Source organism: Corvus kubaryi, unplaced genomic scaffold (genome assembly GCF_017639235.1).
Source record: "Corvus kubaryi isolate FWS band 111438036 unplaced genomic scaffold, C.kubaryi_AGA036_p1.0 78, whole genome shotgun sequence".
Classification (NCBI taxonomy): domain Eukaryota; kingdom Metazoa; phylum Chordata; class Aves; order Passeriformes; family Corvidae; genus Corvus; species Corvus kubaryi.
The window spans coordinates 9,677,373-9,699,975 of NW_024582065.1; the positions used below are offsets into that span (position 1 = coordinate 9,677,373).

At 44.5% G+C, this 22,603-nt stretch overlaps 1 protein-coding gene and 1 long non-coding RNA gene across 4 annotated transcripts in view; one reads left to right on the forward strand and one right to left on the reverse strand.

The window, feature by feature from the left end:
- The window catches only part of NR6A1 (nuclear receptor subfamily 6 group A member 1), a 66,445-nt gene extending 43,898 nt beyond the window's left edge, over positions 1 to 22,547 (reverse strand). Inside the window, exon 1 of one of the 2 annotated variants that reach the window (XM_042052347.1) lies at positions 18,922 to 22,547. In XM_042052347.1, the coding sequence (XP_041908281.1) occupies positions 18,922 to 18,964 (43 nt within the window). In that variant the 5' untranslated portion in view covers positions 18,965 to 22,547. The remainder of the gene's footprint in view (positions 1 to 18,921) is intronic. The other variant, XM_042052346.1, reaches the window with a different exon arrangement.
- Positions 7 to 22,603, forward strand: part of LOC121676178 — a 28,578-nt gene continuing 5,981 nt past the window's right edge. The window contains exons 1-2 of one of the 2 annotated variants that reach the window (XR_006020382.1): positions 7 to 115; positions 8,851 to 12,890. This is a non-coding gene — a long non-coding RNA (uncharacterized LOC121676178). The remainder of the gene's footprint in view (positions 116 to 8,850; positions 12,891 to 22,603) is intronic. The other variant, XR_006020381.1, reaches the window with a different exon arrangement.

Sequence of the window (22,603 nt, forward strand, 5' to 3'; positions counted from 1 at the left end):
CCGCGCCGCGCCGGGGCCGCCGGTCAGCGGCGGGAGCTGCCGGACCGTCCGCACCGCCGACAACTTTGGGGAGAGCGAGCCCAGCGCGGAGCCGTCCCCGGGAGCGCCCCGCCAGGTAAGGCGTTAATCCGAGTCCCGGCGGGCCGGGGGGAGCAGCCGGGGGGGCGGGGGTCGCGCTGCGCCCCGACCTGCCGCCAGTTGGTTTTTTTTTTATTATTTATATTTTATTTTTCCAGTCTCATTTCTGCACGTGCTCCTTTGTTCTCCAACAGAAGCGTTTTTTTTTTTTTCATATATGTATATATATATCCGTTAATGTAACGCAGCTGGAGCAGCCGCTCCCCGCCGGTACCGGGGGAGGGGGGAACAGGCAGCAGCTCCCCCTTGCTCCCCCCTCCCCGCTTTATTCCCTCCTCCCCCGAAGAAGAAGGAGAAACTCGAGCGATTCCGCAGCGCTGGAAGTTGCTCGCGGGTCCGGGTCGGTAACCAGACACGCGTGTCGCCCGAGGGCTGGCGGGGAGGAACTGAGCCAGACGGGGACACAAAGGAGGGGGGCAGCCCCAGACACGCCGTCCCCGCCCCGCGGCGGCAGCGCCCGGCACCGCTGAGACCCGGGCGGGGACGGCGAGGAGGGAGAGGATGCCCCCGGTCCCCCCTTTTGTCTGGCTTCGGTGGCACCTGCGGGGGCGAGCGCTCGGCCGCCCCGCCCGCGGACCGTATCGCGACCGGCGGCGGATTAGCGACAGTTGTTGTGGTCGGAGAGGGTGAGACAGCCCCGGTCTCGGCGGTTTGGTTCTGTGGCCGTGCAGGGCTCGATTCCATAAGCCTCATGTTAATTAACGAGATCATTAAAAATACAAAAAAAACTGCAATAAAATGAGCCCCGATGTGCAGTATTCCCCCAGTTCTTGCTCCATCACACTCGGAATTTTTATCATAACTTGCTCTAGAAGAAATTTAACATATTTGCTCCCAGACTGTCGACAGTGATTAGCTGTGACGCTTGCAATGGACTCTATAGAATATCTAAAAGAAATTTAATGTATTTACCCCCCCAAACCATCTCCAGTGATTTACTGTGATGATTGCAATGGGCTGTGTATACGATACCTAAAGAAATTTAACTTATTTTCCCCCCCAAATGCTCTGCAGTGGTGCTTGGGCTCTGTGCATGATAAAATATGTTCAATGTACACTTAAAAATCTGGTATTTTTAAGAAAATAATTTTCATAAACTTTTCCTATCGTTTCCTCAGCAAAAACAACCCATTATGAAAGCTCTAAGTAGAATTCTTCCACAAGTTTAGTAAGTTGAGAAGAGGATGATTTACCCTCCTTGTTTTGTCCAGGAATGCGAGATAGCATATTTTAAAAGTTAATAAGTATTAAAAGCCACGAGGAGCATTAAAAGTGTATTTCCAAGTGGTGTGCTCCCCAGAGCCGCGGCGCAGAGCAGCCAGCGCAGCGCCTGCAGCTCCACGCAGAGCAGAGGTTATTCACATGGCTGTTCGAGAAACTCCATTCATATCTCTGACTACCTGGATTTGAATAGAAACCAGACAGCAATTCTTTGGTCCCAGCCACTATTCGCCCCGCTGGACAATAGAGATTTGTTAGCACACAGGCACAAGCCCTGGGACACAAAGCTGGAGGCAGCAGAGATAGGGGCTTCACTGCACAGGAAATTACAGCTTTTGATGCACTGTTGGCAGGTCTGTCGGTTCAGAACAGCAACATGCCTGTGCCATGTTTAAGAGCTCCTGACTGCCATTTTTAACCACCTAGAATGTCATAAAAGCTTTATTGTCGCAGTACATAAAATCATGAAGTCCATATGGTTACTTTTCAGCTGCCCTGAGTCTGGAAGGCAGAAGCATGATCTGGCTGGAAATTTTAATTTGGGGGGAGTGTGGGGGGGGGAATTAATAGAATTTAAGGACAGAAAACCTCAAAGTGTTTATAAAAGCAGAGATTTGTTACCGAGGTGGCTGATGTCCAGCCTGAGATGGGGTGGTGTTCTAATAGACTTGGTTTAGTGGTGGTTGTAAGGCGACAAGGCTGGGCAGCTTATTTCATCCTAAAAGGTTCAGTAAATTTACTCCATGCAGCTCCAGTACCAGCTGTGGAGGAGAACATTGTTCTGTTGTGTCAACTTGGGAAACACAAAAATAAATAAGAAAACCAAACTGCTCAGTGTCTGGTACCTCCCATTTCCCTTACTTTCCCCCCAGTCTGGAGTTAAAATGAGAACTGCTCGGAGACTGGGCTTTAATCCGCTGATTGGAGCCAATGAGCAGAAATTATCGAGATTAGAAAACCAACCAGCGGGTTTTATTAGCTGAGAAGCCAGCCCCTCGCTGTGCGCGGCGCCGCGGCCGCGCGCCGGGGCTCAGGGCAGTCCTCTCCCAAAGAGCGGGAGGGTTGGGGCTGGTCCTCCTCTCCTTTTGTATTTTTCCATAAATCTTACCTCCTCTACCACCTTAGCGCCAGATAAAATACCTGGTCCAACAGGCTTTTAAGACTGTGTGCCTGGCACAGTTTTAACAGTGTCAGGGTGTCTCTAGGTGTGAGCCTCCCTGCGAGCGCAGCAGGAGTGGGATGACTTGGCTCTTCTTCACCCAGGAAAAACAATGAAAGTGAGAGTTCTATATTGCAGCTGGAAAGTGTGTGTGTGTGTGTGTTATGAGCTGCAGCAATACAAAGCATGATAAAATACAGAAACAAATGTTGGGCTGTTTGCTGCCATTAAGCACGTTTTTATCAACGCAATCCTTGTGAGCTCAGGAAAAGGGGAAGAGTTCTAAAGCAAGGAAGGTCCATCTTCCTGGGAGACACCTGGGAGGAGCACTGCTAATGCTCTGACCAGCCCATCAGGCAGATGATGGACTTGCTTCCACTGGTCCTTCAAGCAACGTAGGGCAAAAGAAGGCTGGATGACTAAAAGAACGCACTTCTAAAAACAGTGCTGCTTGTACAACTAATAAACACCCGTACGTGTGAGGGACCAGCTCACAGAATTTTCAGCTGCTGTTTCAGAACATTAAAAATATAAATGTGAATGTAAATACTTTTCACAGGAGTCAGTTTTGTCTGAGTAATTATATAACTTCCTTGAATTCTCTTCCTGATGGAGTACAATGGCCTGGGTGTATTACTTCTCAGTAAAACTTAGCTTGATTGTAATCTAGCCCAATTCTTATCACCTATTTTGATTTTTTTCTTGCTGGTACTGACAAGCCCAGGAGGACCTACCTAAAATAGGCCTTTGAACAAAAACATTATTATTTTTAATAAAGGTTAAGGATATTGATGGCTCTATCTGCAACACACTTTTAGATGAAATTCCATGGTGTTCTTAAAATACAGCAACCTTTTCTGTTACCTGTAAGACTGCTAATAGTTAATATTCATCCAGATGCTGATGATAAAACCTACCCCTTGAAAGTGCTGTCTAAAAAAAATGTGCTGAAAAGTTAAATTTTGTCCTTGCAATTGGGTCGTAAGATTTTGAGTACCTGTTAAGCACATAGTTTTGAATGGAAACCAGACCATTATAAGTAGGCAAAAAGCCCTTCTGCTTAATCGAAATAGCCATAAGAGGAATGCCTGGGCATAACCTGCCCCCAAAACATCTGCAGACTCAGCCTGGACATGGGAATAATCCCATCATGCACATAAGAAAAGGATGCTGATGGCTCTTCTCATGTGGTCAGGGTTTATTTAAACTGCACGTAGAAATAACAGATAATTCCAAAGTCAGTTTTCACAACTCCAGTTACAACTATTCCAAGGGAAAGCTTATAAAGCCTGAACCACTGTCACAACCACTAACAGCCTTGGAAGTGCAGCAGATGCAGAAGACCAATGCGTGTATAATCCGACCATTAATAGATGGTATTGCATTACAGGGTTGGTTGCCAATAAAAATGTGTCAGGTATGCTGCAATCTCACAATACACTTGGCAATTTAACACAAAATGCGGAATCCTAGGAATTTCATTTTGTCTTAATTATAGCCAGCAGATGCTGTAATCGTTTCAAACCCACAGCGCTGATTAATAGTGCTCAACAGTTTCAAATGTTAAGAACTCAAAAGATAACAATTGGGTGTTTTGATATTAAGGATAACATGGAAGCATGTGTTTCCCTAAGAAGCACCATGGACGTACAGTCTGATGACATCACCTCTTCAAACAGACCTCAGTCATTCCTGCCCTCCGTGTTCTGCCTGAGAGTAGCTCAAACCATCTGCAGCTGCCCTGGACCATAACACAAAGAAATGAACCCCACTGCCAGCAATGACCTGGGTAAAACTGCAGATTTCTGAGTGCCAAGTGCTGCATCTCAAACCCAAGAACCCTCCTGCATTAGCAGTTAATTGTGTGGGAATGAATATTGCAGGAAGCCTGGGAATGGGAATTCTGCTGCCCAGTAGCAGGTCCCTTTCCACCATAACGGCTTTGGGGTCATGCACAACTTGGCTTTGCACCACCACGCTGCTCAGCCCTGCGGTTCACCCGTGTTTCCCTCGGAAAGGCCAGGCTGGGTGGGATGCGATGCCCAGCTGTAAGGGCTGGGTGGGCACGGGCGGCACGTGGAGCAGTAACGTGTCCCCCCACGGGCACTGCCCTCAGCTCAGAGCTGCCCTAACACAGGGGGACGGGGCTGTGTGCTCCGGGTTGGCTCCAGCCCCGGCAGGGTGAGCCCAGTGGTGACACAGGCACTGCTTGTCCAGTGCAGGCAGATTGGAACACAATGGAGTCCAGCAAGCTACAGGTTACCAATCCCCAAAATTCTGTCAATATGTTTACTGATTCTCAATTTGGTAGCCAAATCAGTTTATAGGTCTCTTGGAAAATGCCTTGTCATATGAGTATTCAAGGCTTTCCTACTTCGCTTTTTCCAGGCTTTTGAGCACACATTACTTGAGCATTAGAGCACACATCCCTCTGTTCCTGTGTACAAGTCTGCAGTGCCTCTGTAAGTAGTGCTACATCTTGAGTCTGATGTCATGAACAAAAAGGATTCATCTGGTCTATGAGCAGAAGTGGTCAGGGTTTCACCACGCACATCAATTCCCAGTCTCCCATATTTACTTACATTTCCAGCTGCACGCACACCAGTGCCCTGGAGTGGCAGCAGCTCCATTTACATAACCAGGGCTGGGTACCCCGGGGGCTCAGGCTGGAGCTGAGCCCCCAGTGCAGGCAAGGAGAGAGCTCTCACCTCACTGAGAACGCTGCTCCTCCACAGGGGAGGCTGGGGGAGTCCACCAGGGCGGCTGCATTACCGAGTGTGGTTATGAGACATACATAAAACCCTCCCCTGCAACTGGGTGTAATGAATGGCTCTTCCTAGTCAGATTTATCTCTTTAGGTAGAGCCTCAAAATCAGACTTTAAGATGATCAACACGTTTGCAGACAAGGTTCACATTAAAAAGATCCTAGTTGCAAAACAGAATGCATTCAAGTTTGCCATATATTATTTTCTGCTAAAGATTTAAATATCATGTGGCTTTAGCTTTCTTTCTGTTCACTGAATATCAAGGTCAATTAGGAATGATGTCTGGCTAGTACTCTCAGAGCAGATTAGACAGTTGCATCAAAAACTAGGACCATGTATAGGTCATCTGTTACTGTGACCTAGATTTCTGAGAATCTGTTCAATTTGTTTTATTGAAAATGTGGTCCTCTCTCAGTTCTGTTTCTCATAGCAAACCTTTCTGTAATAGCAGAAAATAGCTTTACTAGATACTTAGAGACATTGCTTACTACTTCTGCTAAGATACAAAGAAAATCAAATCCATGCAGCAGACCTGTGCCTGTCATCCATTTAATTTTAAAATAACTTAAGGTTCTGAAAGGCTTATGCCTTATAATCTAAAGCATTTGGTCCACATGCCAAATACTAAGCGATCTGAAATACATAATAGCTTAGCTCCAGCTTTGTTTGCCCTATTTAATTCATTTTTTGCCTTTAGTAACCAGGGTGTAGATGCAATATTTCTGCAGTCTACTTTGGAAGAGAAGAACGTACAGAAATGTTTGAGTGAGGCTGTTTTGTTTGTATCTGTGTGAGCTTTGTGGTGCCCTGGGAGGAGAGTTGGTGTGGATTGCCCAGATCCAGACGTCCCTCCCAACCCTGCCTGTTTACTGAGAATAAGGATGGTGCTGTCTGAATCCTGACAATTTACAGTACATCCACCTATGCTTGCTGGGTTGTCATTCTGAAACAACATAAAAGCAGATTTCCATTTGGAACATTTTATCCAAATTTCCTCTCCTCTCACAGCTCTTAATTGTTCCGGTAGAGAGCAATTACTAGAACACAGACCATGCAAACCCCGCTGTTGTTGGTGTAAGTACTGGCGAGAGGGAAGACAACAAAGTGTATCTTAAAATATTAGAAACTTTTCTAAACACCAGTGAGTTCAGTGTAAAAGGAAAACTATAAAAACAATGAAGTGATTGCAGAACTCGCAGTCCAAAGACCACCAACCAAATTTGAGCATTACCATCGTCATCAGTCTCTGTGGCTTGTGGTGCTGGGGTACAAAGCACATCAGGAACACTTGTGCTCTCATCACACCCCAGGACAAAAGGTCGCTAATACGCTCAAATATGAGGAGAAAGGGCACCAAAAAAGAAAATATGCCAATAGGTTGAGATTCACAAATGAAAATCTGCAGCGCGTCCCTCCCTCCCTCATGCATCGATCATAGGAAATCTGTTCCCATTTTTTCAAAATTCTAAAGCGAGTTCTACCAACTCATATGAATTTTATACTACTTTCATATTCAAACTTTTATGTGCATATCAGCACACTGGGACCAATTTATTTTATAGGCAAGATAAAACCCTGCGATATTTGGTGACGTTATCCAAAGATCATTCTTCTAAATGAACATAAGTACATTTTCTCCTTTTTGTTTCACATGATGGCTGCATTTGAATAGGCTAAATGTATAATTCAGAGAAGAATGGCTGAGTCCTGCTCACCTGGGGGTCATATCCACATCCATCCAATATTTAAAAGCACGCAAAAGCAAAGAAATTAAATATATAAGAGGCCGGGGAGGAAGTCTTTCTTCCAACAGAATATTTGCCTGGTAACCAGATAGAAGAGACCGCCTCTTTTTTTACCCCCAAATCACAGTTAGTTGTTCTACAAGTCTTTGAAGACACTTCTATTTTAAATTTTAACACCTGAAGAACAGTTCAAGACGTGCTGCTCTGGCTGAGCCACACACAGTGGGAGGAAAGTCTCACAGAAACATGGCTGAAGCTCTAAAGCCAGCGCGTGATCAACGTACATTCAGACCATGTGTAAACAAGGCTGAATGAATTTGGTGTGAAAACGGGAAAAAAGAGCAAGGAAACGTAGTGGAAATCCATCCATGGTGTGGATGGGACCATGCTTAGGATGTGATGTTTCCCTGTCAGCCCGGAGCACGTCCATCTGGGCCTTGTGGTACCTGCTGTAGCTGAATGGGAGTGACCACGGCCAGAAGATGGGAGCCAGGATCTTGCAGAGGTTCAGTGAGATCAGGGCACTTGTTCTGTGTGGCACCCGTTCAGCTCACAAGGAAGACACTGCTCATGGAAAGAATAACATGCTGCCAGCTAAGCCAGATGTTGGCAAGGGATAAGAAATCTCATAACCTTTGGGAGGAGGATGGGGAGAAAGCCACATGAGGATTCATTTTCCTGCTCGTTACAATGTCACTGTAATGTCATTTTCTTTGCTTCAGTTATATACAGTTACTGGAAGTAAAATCCTTACTACACTGAGTGTATCATGAAATGGAGTCTTACAAGGTGGCAGCGTAAAACTGACCCAGAGGTGCCGCACTGCCAAAACTGAGCCAAAAAGTGAGGTTTTACAGGTATTTCTTTTGAGAAGAACTTCAAATCTTGAAGTCTATCAGATGAAAATTGCTGGATTACAAAGATGAAAACCAGGAACTAATTATCTTGAAAGGGACAGTTACCAACACATCAGGAGACATTATGATTATGAAAAGCAAATCCTTCATTTGATCCCTCTCCATCCGTACTGCTTCCCAAGCAGATAACCTAAGCTTTATCCATGTGGAATTGCTAATATTCCAAACAGGGAATCAAATATGAAAGTCACAATTAGCATATATAAAAAGAAATCTCTATTTTTATAGTGTTGTGTATGATCAGTGTGTGAACAGGGGCACGTGGCAGCAGTTCCATGGGGGTCATGTCCCTGGTCTAAAGTCACAGGAAGCCATCTCAACAAAACAGACCTCAGATTTCTCTCCCAATTACTTTGCAGCATATTTTCCCCATGTTTGGCCATTACAAGTGGAGGTTCTGGCCATGTCTTCAGTATCTCACGTGGGAAAATGAAAATGATTCCTGTGAAACACACATCCAGGGGCAGGCGTCGTGCTCGGGGTGAGCCCACTCAAGGCACTGCCCCACCAAAGCAAAGGAGACCTTAACTCCAAACTCAGGATTCTCTGACATTATCCAGCTACATTATACATCCAGAAACAATGACAAGGGAACCTCAGCTGGACTCTGGGGACCAGCAGGAGAACCGATGGTGCTTCCTGCCCTCCCTGCCCTAGCAAAGACTGGCAAGTCCAGCTCCTTCCAGCCTCAGCACAAGGCGGCAATTCTCTGCAACACAGGAGCTAATTTTTGTGAAAACTGTCAGACTGATGACTCTGCCAGCAATTTCTAAAAAGCTAAAAGGCAGAAAACAGTCTCGGTAACAGAATCATCTGCAGTTAGGATCATCTTTCTCCTTCCCGAAACACGCACAGGAACTATGCCTGAATTCACAGCTAATGGGAAATCTTTTGATCTTCACAGACACAAAGCTGCCAGCCAAGAAGAGCAGTCTTCACAGGGGGACCTTCTGAGGAAGCACTTATCCTAAATTCACCACCACAATAAATGTAACACATCCTGGGTCTGGAGCAGCGCAGTCCTCAGTGTTGAAGAACTGTGAGCATGTTTAATACAGCAGAAAAGACAACGTTATTTATATCTCACAAAGCTGCTTACCCAGCGTTAGATGTGCTGGGGCATAGTGCAACTGCAGGAATCCATCAGGAGGACACCTGAGATTCCTCTCCATTAAAAGTGATGGATCTAACACAGCCGATCATCTTCATGGCAACAAATGTTATCTTAACAGACAGGGGATAAAAGTTCACAGGGAAGCTGTGCAAATTCATGAAAAGAAAAATGCATTCCTGCTGACTGAACGCACAGAAGCCTGTCTCCAGAAGTCTGTGTGTGCTGAAAAATGTCTGGAAGACAGGAGATGATTAGCAGGAAATATGCAAGCTTCTCCTCCTTGTATCCTTCTCCAAACATCCATTAGCCACTGGTTTGATTTTATTTAAGAGTCAGAACTGCTTTATTGATTGCAGCCAACAGCTGCAATTCAGTAGTGGTCCCAAACATCCCAAAGTAGTTTTTTCCCAACAAAGACAATTTCTGAAGTTCTGTGAAAGGAGAAGATGACACCGTTACTGAGACATCCTGGGCTGAGGTCATTTTGTTCCAGTCCAGGTACAAACAGTTCATAAATGGAGCTCCCTCCAAACCCATCCCTGCTTGTCTTCTCAGAACAACATCCCTCCCACCACCCCTGGAGTGCTGGGAAGCTGTTACGGTCCTGAAGAAGCTCCTGATCGTCTCCCCAGCCTGAGTGAGACTGTGCTCAGTCCTTGGGGAAATGTGGTGTGAGGGCAGGGGCTTGAGATGTCGCATGCTGATCCCTTCACCTTGCACAGAACAACTCTGGAGACAGGACAGCGAGCTGGGCTCTAATCCAGGTGATCCCTCCTCTCTAAGTAGGTCAGCAAGAAAGCCCCTGCCCATGGTCATGTCTTCCAGCCTCCTCTACCAAGCAAATTTGACAACTATTTCCTTTAGGAGGTCACAGGAGATGGAGAGTTTGATCCTGAGAGCTTGTGTGTTTGTTCTAGAAACATAAAACAAGTTTTGCTTTAAAAATACAACTATTTCACCATTTTGATAGCTCAGAAAGAGTTCAGTGAAGCACTTAAAAAAATACAGGGCATCTCATTACTCAGTCTGGGATGTCAGATTGCAAGAACATCCAGAGTAGCTCATTCATAAATGCCTTGTTTTAAAATACTACCACATTTGGCAAAAAGAATCAAAACCAAAATAATTTTACTTTTCAGCTGAAATCACTTGCTGAGTCTTAGCCTAGTATTTTTCAAGTATGAGTGTCTAGTATAATTTTCTTGCAAAATCACATCCCTATAGGTCAAAAAAACTTTCCACTCTTTCTATATGCTCTTGAAACACAAGTTGATACCTTGAGTTTCTGAAGAGTCAAACCATTTTTCCCTGCTAACACCCACTGCCAAGGTTCTGCTTCCCTGCTATGAAGCTAGACCCATTCCCAAACCCAGGGCAGGGTTGCTGTGCTCTAACTGGCTCATCTGTGCAGGTGAAGATACTAAGAGACAGGACAGAACTCCTGAACCTTCATTGGTTTACCTCAGAGAACCTTATTTTAGTAGTGACAGTCTTTCTGATTATTTAATTGCTTTCCACTCAACCTTTCAGAAACCTGCTCAGCTCAGTGATGTCTTCAGGGCATCCTGTGCCAGAACTGGTAAAGCATCCTTTCAGCAGTTTCAGGAGATCTAAATGCAGATGCACCAGCCTGTGCTGCTGTTCAGTATTTCATTGTTTGCACAGTAGTAGGAGTCAGGTTGTGCACACACATGCAGTTAATTATCCTTGTGGCAAGTACCACTTCATGGGCCGAGTCCTTTATCCTCACACATGCTCTGTATTCCTGGTTCCCAAACATGGAACTTTGCATTCGACTGTACCAAAGCAATTCACTTACACCTGATTTATCTAGAGATCCAAATCTGTGTCACTCTTCTGTCTAAAATACCCCAAACCTGCTAACCTGGGATACTACGTTTCTCCCAGGCCAGAAACCACGATGCTTTAGGACATGGCCAAGTCATTCTAAGGCTGCGCCAACTGGATCACGTTCCCACTTGGAACTGCATTCAAACCTCCCCGTTTGTCATTTGTTAATCCCTTTAACATTTGCCACAGCAAATTTGTATCATACCAGTTTAAATTGTCATTCGGTATTAAGTCAAACACCTTACAAAAGTCTAGGGTATGTTGCATCCACAAGCAAGCTTGTCAACCTAGAATGAGATCAAAAGAACTTGGTAAGTCCTCCCTAAAAGGCTGGAAACTGGTACCAACAGCATTTCTGCCAGGTCCCAGCAGAGCTCTGCATCTATTTTCTCCAGGATCACCATCACAGCACTATGTTCTAAAAGGGCAAATGGAACAGACTGGTAACTTTGTTCCCTGATTTCATGTAGCCCCAGGACTGTCAAGTAGTAATCCAAGGAATTTTTGGACAATTAAAAATAATCTCCAGTGCTCACTGTAGAAGACTGATGAATCTGAAGTGTTTGGCCTTGGCATTGCTAGTTAAACACTCACCCAAATTTCAATGAAACAGCAATGACTAAAATTACTGCCAGCAGTCCCATGCTCTTATCTCCCCAAGGTGTATTTGCATGCTTACCCTGCTGAAGTCATTTACCTCGACAAAGAAAACACATTTTCTTACAGTACAGTTAAAGCTTGTTCCAGGACAAAGCAAGTGTGCTTGCACATGGCATTTCCATGGATGCTCCAGGCAGGCAGTAGGACACTGTCATGTGCTGAGGACAATCTTGGCCCCAGTTTCTATCACTGGGGTCACACACCTCCCTCATGAGAGTCACAGCTACAGCACAGGGGGTGGGAGGGAAAGGAAAGCTGTTTTACTACCAGATGCATATGTAAAATTTATTTAGTGATACTTTAGGGCAGTGCTGTTGGGATTTCTGCCCTGCTAAATAAAAGCCTTATTGTGAGGCGCTAGTAGAATGATTGGATTAGGGTGTAAGAATTGTTCAGCCACCATAAATAAAAAGAGCATAAGAAACATCCACCAAATGAACTCAATCCTGTGCCAGACAATTACCATGTTAACCTCTGTGTTTCAGGGTTTGTATGCAAATTGAAAGAAAACCCCATGTGCTCCAAATGTTCAATACTTTCATTCATAGAAAAGTCTAGTTCAGCAATCACTGCCTCCTGACTGGTGGCCTTACAGGGATCCCAGTTCACAAGGTGTTCCGTGCACAGAGAACAGAGTTGGGCTTTCAGGGACTCCTGTCAGCATCTGGGGAGGGTCCACTTAATGCTTTTTTAAGAACAAAAAAATAATAATTAAGGAATAACAATCGAGGTGGCAGCTGTCAGCTCGTTTCAGTGCTTCCTAGGTGAAAGAAGTCTCAGAGAGAGGAAGGTGTGCTGAAGGTTTGGTGCAGACCATAACTTTTGGAGTTTGCCTTGCACATATTGCCCACTTACAGTTTCCAGAGAACTATTTTATCATTTCGGAGTCTGTCCAAAAAATCTGATGGAGAGCTTTGAACTTTGCAAAGGGGAAGGAGTGTGCAGCCAGGGTATAGAAATAACGTGTACAGTTTAACATTCAGAAGAAATTCAGGCTCTGAAATCATGAAACAAGATGAAAGTTACTACCTTGAAGGTCATTGGAGGGATAAAGGAGGAAGAAGTAGTGAATTGAGAAAAAAGCCTCTCTCACAGTGTCCTTTAAATACAAACACACTGTTTTGGTTTGTTAAAACCAAAATTTCATGCTTGACTTGAACTGAGTTTCCTTGATTTATGTTATACCTACCACATGTAGTCACCCTTCACACTGGGACACTCCTGCGGCTTAACACTCCAGGCTGAGCACTGCTTGTGATTAATTCAAATTGTCTTTGTTCTTTCCACCAGCTCCTACTCCAAGAGATGGCAAGAAAAAGGTGAGACTAATTTTCAGAGAATTCTTTTGATTTTCAGTATCAGCTGATGTTTAACGATACCATTAAAATCAATCAGTTTAAGTGCAGGCTACTAACTGTATTCCTGGAGCAAGATTGCTTCAAGTACTTTATTAGACAATACGCTTACTGTTAAATTACATGTATCAGCTCAGGATATTCAGAGAGAAACTGCTAGATCCCTACAACAAGAGAAAATACTCCAAATTTAAAGCAAGTTTCCAGCATTTAACCGTAAATTATCCCTGCTGACTCTGTAGGCTCCACTGCACTCACAGGAAAGTTATTTCAGATACAGCAGCAGATTTACTTTTTAACAAACAAACTGCAAATAATTCATCTCTCTGGAACCATGCGAGCCAGGTGGAAAAGGTGAAGATAATTAGATGCAATATAGAGATTTAAAGAGATTAAACCCCCTTTTCCTCTTTTCAGGGGAAAGAAGAGTGGGGACAGGAGCTGTGGAAATACAGACACTATGTACTCCACTAAGAAGTAGATCCCCTTCTCTCATTTCTGTTGGTGTAGCATTAGGGGTGCCCCCCAACCCCAGTCTTTTTGGTTTTTAAGTGAACTTAATAAAGAAATCAGAATCATTATAAACATCCTTGATGCTGCTATTGAGAACATGCCTATCCACAAGAGGAAAGGTTTTTCCACAACTGCAACGCCGATATATTCCAAGCTGGTTTAAGAAATACTAAGTCAACTCAGCATCCACAACCAGAGCGTTACACTTCTGCAATTCATTAGTCCTCAAGGTTCCATTCCGTAATTAAAATACTTTGCAGTTTAAGGCTTTACAATAAAGAATGTGCAGTCCTCAGCAGTGTTTCCACAGCCAGTCTATGGAAAACATATGCATGGAAAATCTGTACAGTGCATGTATACAGCCATCTTTGGATAGCTTCAGTGAACATTCAACGCTGTCGGTGAGTTTGAGAACTAGAAAAAACCATCGACCGTTGACTGTACCTTGAGGTTTATCACAAACCCTCTGTTAAATGGAAAGCCTGAACCTTCAGAGATTTCACATGTGGTTGCCATTAGCAGGTCATGATTTACAGATTATATTAAGAGCTACAGAGGTTGAGTTTTTCCAGTTCTACTTTCTCTAAAAGTGAATTGATGTATAAGAAATGCTTGTTTGCTCTTAAAAAAAAAAAAAAAGAATTAAAGCTTTATACTAGCATAGCATTTGTGCAGAACAGAGTATAAGAGATCAATGGAAGGTTTTGTATGGGCAGCACAAAAGCAGGAACGTATCCACACCATATGGGACACTTGGAAACAAATCTGAGCGTGGTATATGTTCAAAATAGTAGAATACAGGCCAGATCAGGAGGGAAACCTCATTTCCATTTGGGCTGGCAACTTGAGCTTTGCTGGAAAAAGCTTTGGAATGTCAGTTCATTTGCTCCCAGGAACCTGCACTGGATTTCAGCAGCTGCTCACCGGGAATGCCAGGCGAGGAGTGGCTCCCTCCCAGCCAGGTCCAGCTGCTCCCATGGCTCAAGCTGTGGCTCTGCACCCAGGCAAGCAAGGAAACCGCCTTCCTTTCAAAGGAACAGAAAGCCAAGGGCTCAGACACCTCAGTGGTACCTACGTGGAACCCTTTCCAGCCCGGCTGGGTGACCAGGACTGCAGGCTCTGGCAGTGGGTGCCTTCACAAGGGTGCAGGCACTTGTTTTGCCCTCACAGGGACTGCAGGATCCATAAAATAAGAAAAGACCCAAAGCATGTGCCAGGGAATATTGTCTTGGGCTGTTCTAGAAGAAGAGATCTTCTAACATGTAAAATTTTACTTCTGTATATGGTCACAGATGGGCAGCACTTAACAAAAAAAGAAAGAACACCCCACCCCATCTCAAGCTGAAGAGAAAGCACAGGCTGTTGAAAGTTAACCCTTCAAACACACCTGGCACCTTTATGTGCCTATATCAGATCACCATTGGGCACTAAAGTGTCAAACAGGCCTTTGTCTAAACGGGTGCCAGTGGAAAGTGGTCCAGCTCATAGTTACCTGCTCCATCAACTACAGACCAGGTATTCCCGGCCGCAAAAATCTGTAGTAGAAGTGGAGTGACCAAGCAAAAATAATCACCTTACAAAACAAAAGGTGATTTATATATTATTTTTTATGTCATTTCTAAAGAAGAGTATTTTCTACTCCTCTCCCTGTGAACGTGTGCTTGCCAGAATCACCAAGACTTGACAGCTGCCACAGGGAGTTCCATGTGACAGCACCACCACTGTGGCATCTTCAGCATCTAATGGCTGCAATCAACATTCATTGCTGTCGGTGGGTTTTCATTTCTATCAACTCACTGATCAATGAATGCAAACTGCGGACCAGCCAGCCAAGGACCACCTGCTCGGACAGCCCAGGACCACCCATTCAGATGGCCAGGGTGGCTCTTCTGGCAAGAAAAGTGACACTTGTGCCAAAGAAATGCCGTGTCCAAGTTCTGCCTCCCAAAACGGTGTAAGGCAGGTCTACGGCTGTGCCATTGTCCCACCAAAGAAGTTCAGGACACGTCATCCAGCTCCTTCATGAGCAAATCTGAGTGCTAATTAAGAACTGCACAGGAATTTTTAAAGGAGCAGAACAGTTGAGGAACTAGTTCAGTTCTAATAAAAGTGACACCCAATTGGCAAATCTGTCAGTAAAGCATAAACCTACAGCTTTACCAGTTTATAGGAAATTAAACTTCCTCCTGAGCAAGCCAAGCTATGGAACAGCACCGGTCCTACAAAGGGAACTGAAGCTGTGGGGCTTTGGATTGACAGGGATGATAATGGAAGGAAGCAAACAGAAAATAGTGATTTAAGGTACTGCTGCAGAGAACATTCTTCAGGGCTGTGGTAGGCAAGGCCAGCTTCAATTACATTGGAAAGACAAGGAGCTGGAGCTGACTGCCTGGGGCAGGCAGGGACCTTCCTGCTCTGCAGCTGTGCAGGGAGGAGCAGACACATCTGTGCATGACAGACACAAGTGACACTGTTGTGACACAGAAGAGCAGCCTCTCGAGCTGCCCTCCAAGTGTTTTCACATGATTGGCATGACCTACCTGTCCCAGAAATGCCCCTGTCTCTGGACAGTGCAATGCAGTAAAGTTAGGAGGTCCCTGTGGTGCCCCCCACACCACTCAGAGCAGCAATGGTGGATCCCACTCTGCTCAGCAGTGGTGTCAGTCAATCCCCTGTGCAGTAAAGGGTCCAAGCACTTCTCTTATGCCTTGTTTGCTCCTCCAGTTGCTCACAGGATTATCGTGAAGCAGCCTGTTCAGGCACGCTGTGCTGCTATCCCACAGGAACCATGTCCCTCAGCTCACTGTACAGCTCAAGTCAGAACAACTCACCAAGGACTTGTAAACTCCAGTTTGGTGAATATTCAAAATAAATCTGCTTGTTCTGTTAAAAGACTTAAACTTGTTCAATTTTACACAGGAACAGCTCCACCAAGTTCAACAGCTACACACTAAACGGACTGAACTTTGCAAAAGTGGAGTTTTAGGAAAAGTCTCCCCTCTCCCTGGGTCTGACAGCAAAGGGCCCTGTTCAGTTACCCCCAGTGAGCACTTCCACTGACACCCTGGGTAAGTGTGGTGGTTTAGTACAGGAAGTTACCACAGCAGTGTAACAGCAAGCAGCCCAAAAGCACATCTGCCAAATTGTTCTACCATTATGAAAACAAGACAAATGACTCGTTTTTGATGCAGTTTGACATTCTGCCTTTGAAATCTCAAATTTTTCAGCATGCTTGGCAGACTCATTCAGAAGTGAGAGTGCACAATTTGGATTTTTTCCAGCGACATCTTACAGGATGTACAAGAAAGCACTTCTGTGTTATTTTAAACAGACATTTCAGCCAACTGGTTTTCCTCATGTATACCTGTATGAAAGTAGAAAATACAGAAGTCCTGACAGAGGTGTTCGTCTTTACTGCAAGGACATGTGAAAATAATTCACTGCAGTTTCTCTGAATAAGGCATTTCAGACAAACAGGGAAAATTACAATAAAGGAGCCATTATCCCAGTTTGCCAATGCATGACAAGCCAAAGGCTTGCACAGACACTCCACACATCTCAAATGCTCTGGATGCACAAATAAGCTTAAAATTTGGGTTCCTACTTGGCTGTAAAAAAATCCTCCAGATTTTTTGGGGGTTTTTTTTGTTTTGTTTTGTTTTTTTTTTGGTTTGGTTTTTTTGCCTTAATCATGTTTGGTAAGGAGACAGCAAAGGAAAAAACTTAACTAAGGGAAGACAGGTTAGCAGGCATGTTCAGAATGTTTTCAAATTCATGCTTGGGAAGCTTTAGATGTTTGTGTCAGCAACTGTTTGCCGCCTACCAGAGCCACCACCCCGCAAATCTGCCTGCCCTGGGGCACATCAGGGTGACACTGAGCACCAACACATTCAGTGCTGCCACCACAGCCATGGGACAGCTGGGGCTGGAGAAGTCTGGGGCCTGCCCAGCAGAAATTGCCAGGGCTCATCCATCCACACCGGAGGCCAGCGAGGGCTGGGTCATCATCGCGACCGGCCGGAGTGGCCACCAGCACTGACCCAGTGATCGAGACACAGGAGGACATCAAAAGAACTGGAGGAGCTCGGTTTATTTAGTTTATCAAAAGTTTATATAAATATCTTCATAGGGAACAGACGTTTGACAAGCATTTTTCAGTTTAGCAAAAGATAACAGACATGAAAGCTGTAGTTAGACAAACTCACAGTAGCAATAAGATACAGTTATTTAAGGGGAAAGAGTCACTCAGCTTATGTTGGACAGTCCTGCCCTTTTTTTGCAGACACATTCTGCTGGGAGAATACCATGGAAAATTTAGTTTTGTTTTAATACCTTTCAGTGCACAAGAATAAATCTAAGCTATGTCAGGCCACAAAGGTTCAACAGAATATTAGCCAATGTATCATCATAAACTATACATGTCTCTAGATGAAAAATTTTTCTACATATGCATTTGCAAATTATCTGTTTCCATATAAAAGTGATAAACTGCATGAAAACCTAGCTAGATACCAACAAAGATGTGTTTTATTAATCAACAGGCAAATAACTGCACACATGTTACGACTTGGAGCCTACCTTGCATGCATTCCACAGGGCTGTTCTCATTATAAAGGAAGGAACCATATTTTCATTCCCATCACAGAGGAACCACAGTTCTCCAGTAAAAGTAAGTGCAAGTCCACCAGCACAAAGGCATGTGGAAAGGACAGTATCCTGGCTCTGGGAGGCTTTTAAGCAGTTGTGAACATCTGAGCATTACTTTTGAAATGAGCTGTCAGTTAAAAGACTGCCACATTTGAAAAATCCACAGAGTTCCCAAACAATGAGATGAAAAGTTGCTCTGAATGAGGGGTTCTCAGCCCTGTTAAGGACACAGTTTCCCAGTCCCACCAGTCTGACAAGGGCCTGTTGCCATCTAGTGGATTCCCATCGATTGGTCCCTCCGCACAGCAAATGCCACTAGATGGAGTGTTAAGAAGGGATTCTGAATTCCTACTTTTTTAAGTGTCCAGCAGCTCAGATTTTCAAAGTCTCAAAAAATTACAGGCCCAGAATTACCCTGAAATTGAGGTGGATTTCACCAACGCTCTCAGTTTCATGAGAAATTCCAGGCTATAGATTTCCAAGTGTAATACTGAAACACTGCAGAAAAATACTCCTGTGTCAACATAATTTACATCACCTCAGGAGTTTCTATCACTCATGCAGGCATCTCCTTCACTGAGATATCTCTGGTGGCAACACATGTTACACAACCTGCATTCTGCTGGTGTAAATAGTGATGTACAGACCTGGTCTGTGCTACTTTTGTGAGAAATACCTCATCAGCTCTCTGCTATGGGAATCCTCACTGCCATGAATAAGCATCAGCTCTAAAACTTCTCCAAGTCTTTACCATGGAGTATCAATTCCCATCTCTGGATTATCTCAGAAGAAGAAATTCTACCTCGTCACACATGGCAAGAAAAGGGGTACTTACTGCCCATGGAGTTCATAGGGAGGACAGGAGAGGAGGAACTCATCTGCTCCACATCTGTAGCTAATGGGAAAGTGAAAATGAGAAAGATGTGATGTGCACGTTACTGAGAAGGTTTTATTTTGAAAACTTTAATTTACACTGAAATTGAATACAGGTGTCTTCAATCACTTGAGGAAGCTGCTTTGAGAAGCAGGTAATTTTAACAGCATCTGCTTTCCCCCTTTCAAGGTATTTCTCTCATACACATTATCTGTAGATCTACTTTTCTGAGCAGTCATATTAGTAATTTCTAACTTGTGATGGTCTGAGAATATCAATTCAGAGCAACTTCCAGCACAAAGAAAGTCTAAATTACATCAGCTTTAAACTCTATGCAGAGCATTATTGTGGAATGAAAGGACATGATGATCTCCCATCTGCATCCAGTGAACCTTCAAAAGATTACTGATCAGAAGAGAGATCCTCTTCCAAAGACTGGCAAGCTGCTGGCATTTGTTCTGGAGCAGCATCAGAAACAAGTATCTTTAAGCACAGGACACTCCAAAGCTTTATTTTCTAACAGCTGAGAAAAGAAGCAGAACTTCCTGCCTGTGTTTGCCAATGAAAACCCTCAAAGTCAGAATGTGATCAAAAACAAATGCCAGATTGCCCTCTGTGTTTTGGAAAGAATCCACCTTTCCAGGACCCAAACCAGAGAAAACCATCTTGCAGTAACAGGGTCAGTTTTAACCCGGCATGAGGTAAAGCAAAGATGCATTCTTTGGGCTTGATCTCTCTCAAAAGACCACAGCCCCTCTCAGCACATCACCACCAACACCCAAGTCGAGCAGCTCAGTCTCCATCTCCATCATTTTAATGCTGGTAGGTCCCACATGATTATATATTCTATAACTCTTGTTTAGCTCTAAGACCCAATAAATGCACACTACAAGTTTACATTCCTAACCACAGAACACAGCCCCAAAAGCACAATTCCAGCCCACAGCCAGGCTTTGCTGCCAGCCCGAATCCTGCCTTTCACATTCTTGCAATTCCCATTTCTCAGGCAGCAGGCAGTTCCCTGAGGACCAGTGTTTACACTGAAAGTGCAAAGTTCTGCTCTAATTAGGCAAACCACAAACAAATGTAAACACTTCAGCAGACCATTTTTACAGAACATGAGAGCAGACACTGCACCACACTGACTAAATCCTCCTGCCATACCTTCCTACCACTACTCAAAGCAGCTGTAGTTCATCGTGTTCAACACCAGCCATAGCTGAGAACAGCAACAAACACAATTACAGATTTATTCAGCAATGCCCTGGCTCGTTCCTGTCCTATTCCCCACTGAATTATCAAGACATTTACTGCCTAGAACATCTACACGTTAATTTATCATCTTGCTTGGTTCTTGCACCGGTGTTCAGAAAGCTGCATGTGACATGCCCACTGCAGACTTCGCAACAGGCTCTGGATTACACTGCACAGATCTCTGATGTGCTCAGAGAAGAAGAATTATTTTGCATCTTCCTATTTCCCACCGTAATACTACGGCCTCCCTGATTTAGGAACTGGCAGGCCATTTACTATACATATTTTGTACGGAAAAAAAAAGATTCTTCATATGCAGAACAGCCATTTTGGGTTCCTGGAAAGAGCTTTGTACTTCTGCCTATGGAAGGCTACGTATGCTTTCACATACAGCCAAATTAAGCCAAAAAATAAGTGCAGGTTAAAGTTACTCTGACTCTTTTGAGAGTGGTGCAGATTCAGCACTGAGCACAACTCGGCTTTCAGGAAGGCTGAGGGACCAGCTCAGCAGATGGTCACTCCAGGGTTACCTGCTGCTCTGGCACACAGAGGTCACTGCCCGGCACGCGGCCAGATGGCACAGGGCAGGCACTTGAGAAGCTGCTGTGAGAGGAACGGCCACTTAGGGCAGTAAGCTACACCTGCCAACATCTGGAATAGTTTATCAAGTATCATTCAAAGAGCAACTAAATAATGCATGTGCCTTCTGAAGAGAGGTTTCTGAGTGGGAAGTGTTTGGAGAGAGGCAGCACAAATTCTCCAAGTCCCGAAATTTTAGATTGTTCACTGTAATGCCCTGTTACTGCCTGCAAACAATGAAGTGTAACTATTTCCCAGCCATACTTGGAAATTTCAGTCCACACTTGAAATTATGTGTTTTAATGACCATTTGTGGTATGGTCACCAATGTGGACACCATGGGCACCACCACCCAGCTGCTCACATTTGAGGTTAGAATTCCCTCAGTGTCCTGCCCAGTGCTGCCAGGAATCCGGCGATCCCACGGCCGTGCAGGAACAGGGCACAGCTGTGGCACCCAAGAGCACCAACACATCAAGATTTCTGTTCTTGTGCTACTACTGGCAGATGGTATTTATAACATATTAGTCTCAACATCACACTTTGATTTTTTTTTTAAGTACGTAAAAGCACAATTGCTTACTCTACACCTGGCCTTGAATAGACGGATTTTAAAATCTCTCTCAATATAAAAAAAATTCAAACAGCTCTTTATGAAACATGCCAATGCTGGTTTGCTCTCTTATCCATAATCACCACCCTTCCCTCGAGCCCTTTTTATCTTCATAATTATATGTAATCCATTAAATTCCTAAAAACAATTCATCTAAGGGAGAAGAGAGATGGACTAACAACCAGACTTAAGATTTTGGAAAGTAGTTTGCCCTAAAAGATGAAAAGGACAGAAGCTATGACAAGCAGCTGCTGCCAATAAAAGTATTTACCTCCTGACCTCTCCTCTGCCCACTCAGTGAACAGTGCCAATTGTTTTCCTGTATTATATACTGTTTACAAGCCCTGATTGGCATGAAAGGAATTAATAATTCAGCTCATGGAGCTGATGACCTTTATTGGGGTACCCCTGTTTGCTGAGCAGGAATCAGAGCAAAAAACTCCCTCAAAGCCACAGGGTTTCTTTAAGAGTTTTTCACTTTACAGCCTAACTGGCCACCATAACATAAATCAATTATTTCTCCTGTTTTAAACAACAATGCTACCTATTCTCAACCCCTCGATTTCTAACTTCCCTTGTATCAAGCCAGGCCTTGTTCTTTTGACTTTTACAATGGTCTGGTAAACACACTGGCAAGGCCGGCTTGGAGAGCTTTGCAGGATCAGGAACATTTGGGAACACCGGCAAAAAGAGGTTATGCTATTTTGAACTTCTCTTGACCTTTGCCTGCCCTTGTCTCTGTTTATGCTAATTGAAGGGGTATATGGGCTACTCCTAGAAATGAACTTAGCCTGAACCTGTGACACAGCACTGGACTTTAAAGATGAGTTGTGGTACCACTCCCCAATGTTGTCATCTCACGTATGGGAAGAGCTCAGCAGATAACACATGGTACCCTGGGCACTGCAGGGATTCCCAAGGTGGGAATGAGCAGAACATGATGACTTAGTGGTCCCATCATGTTCCCCCCTTCCGAGCAGCTGCTCTCCTGATGAGGATCAATCAATCACACACATGGATCTGTGTGGCACAGTCCCGGTGCTGCCTGTGGGGCTGCAAGCAGGAGATGTGCGTGGGACAGGCTCAGCAGGCACAGAATGTTCCAGAGGTGACTCTGCCACGTCCCACAGAAGGCACCAAGTGCTTCTGTCAACCTCGTGGCCATAAGCTGTCACAAGCACAGCCTGACTCAGTTGT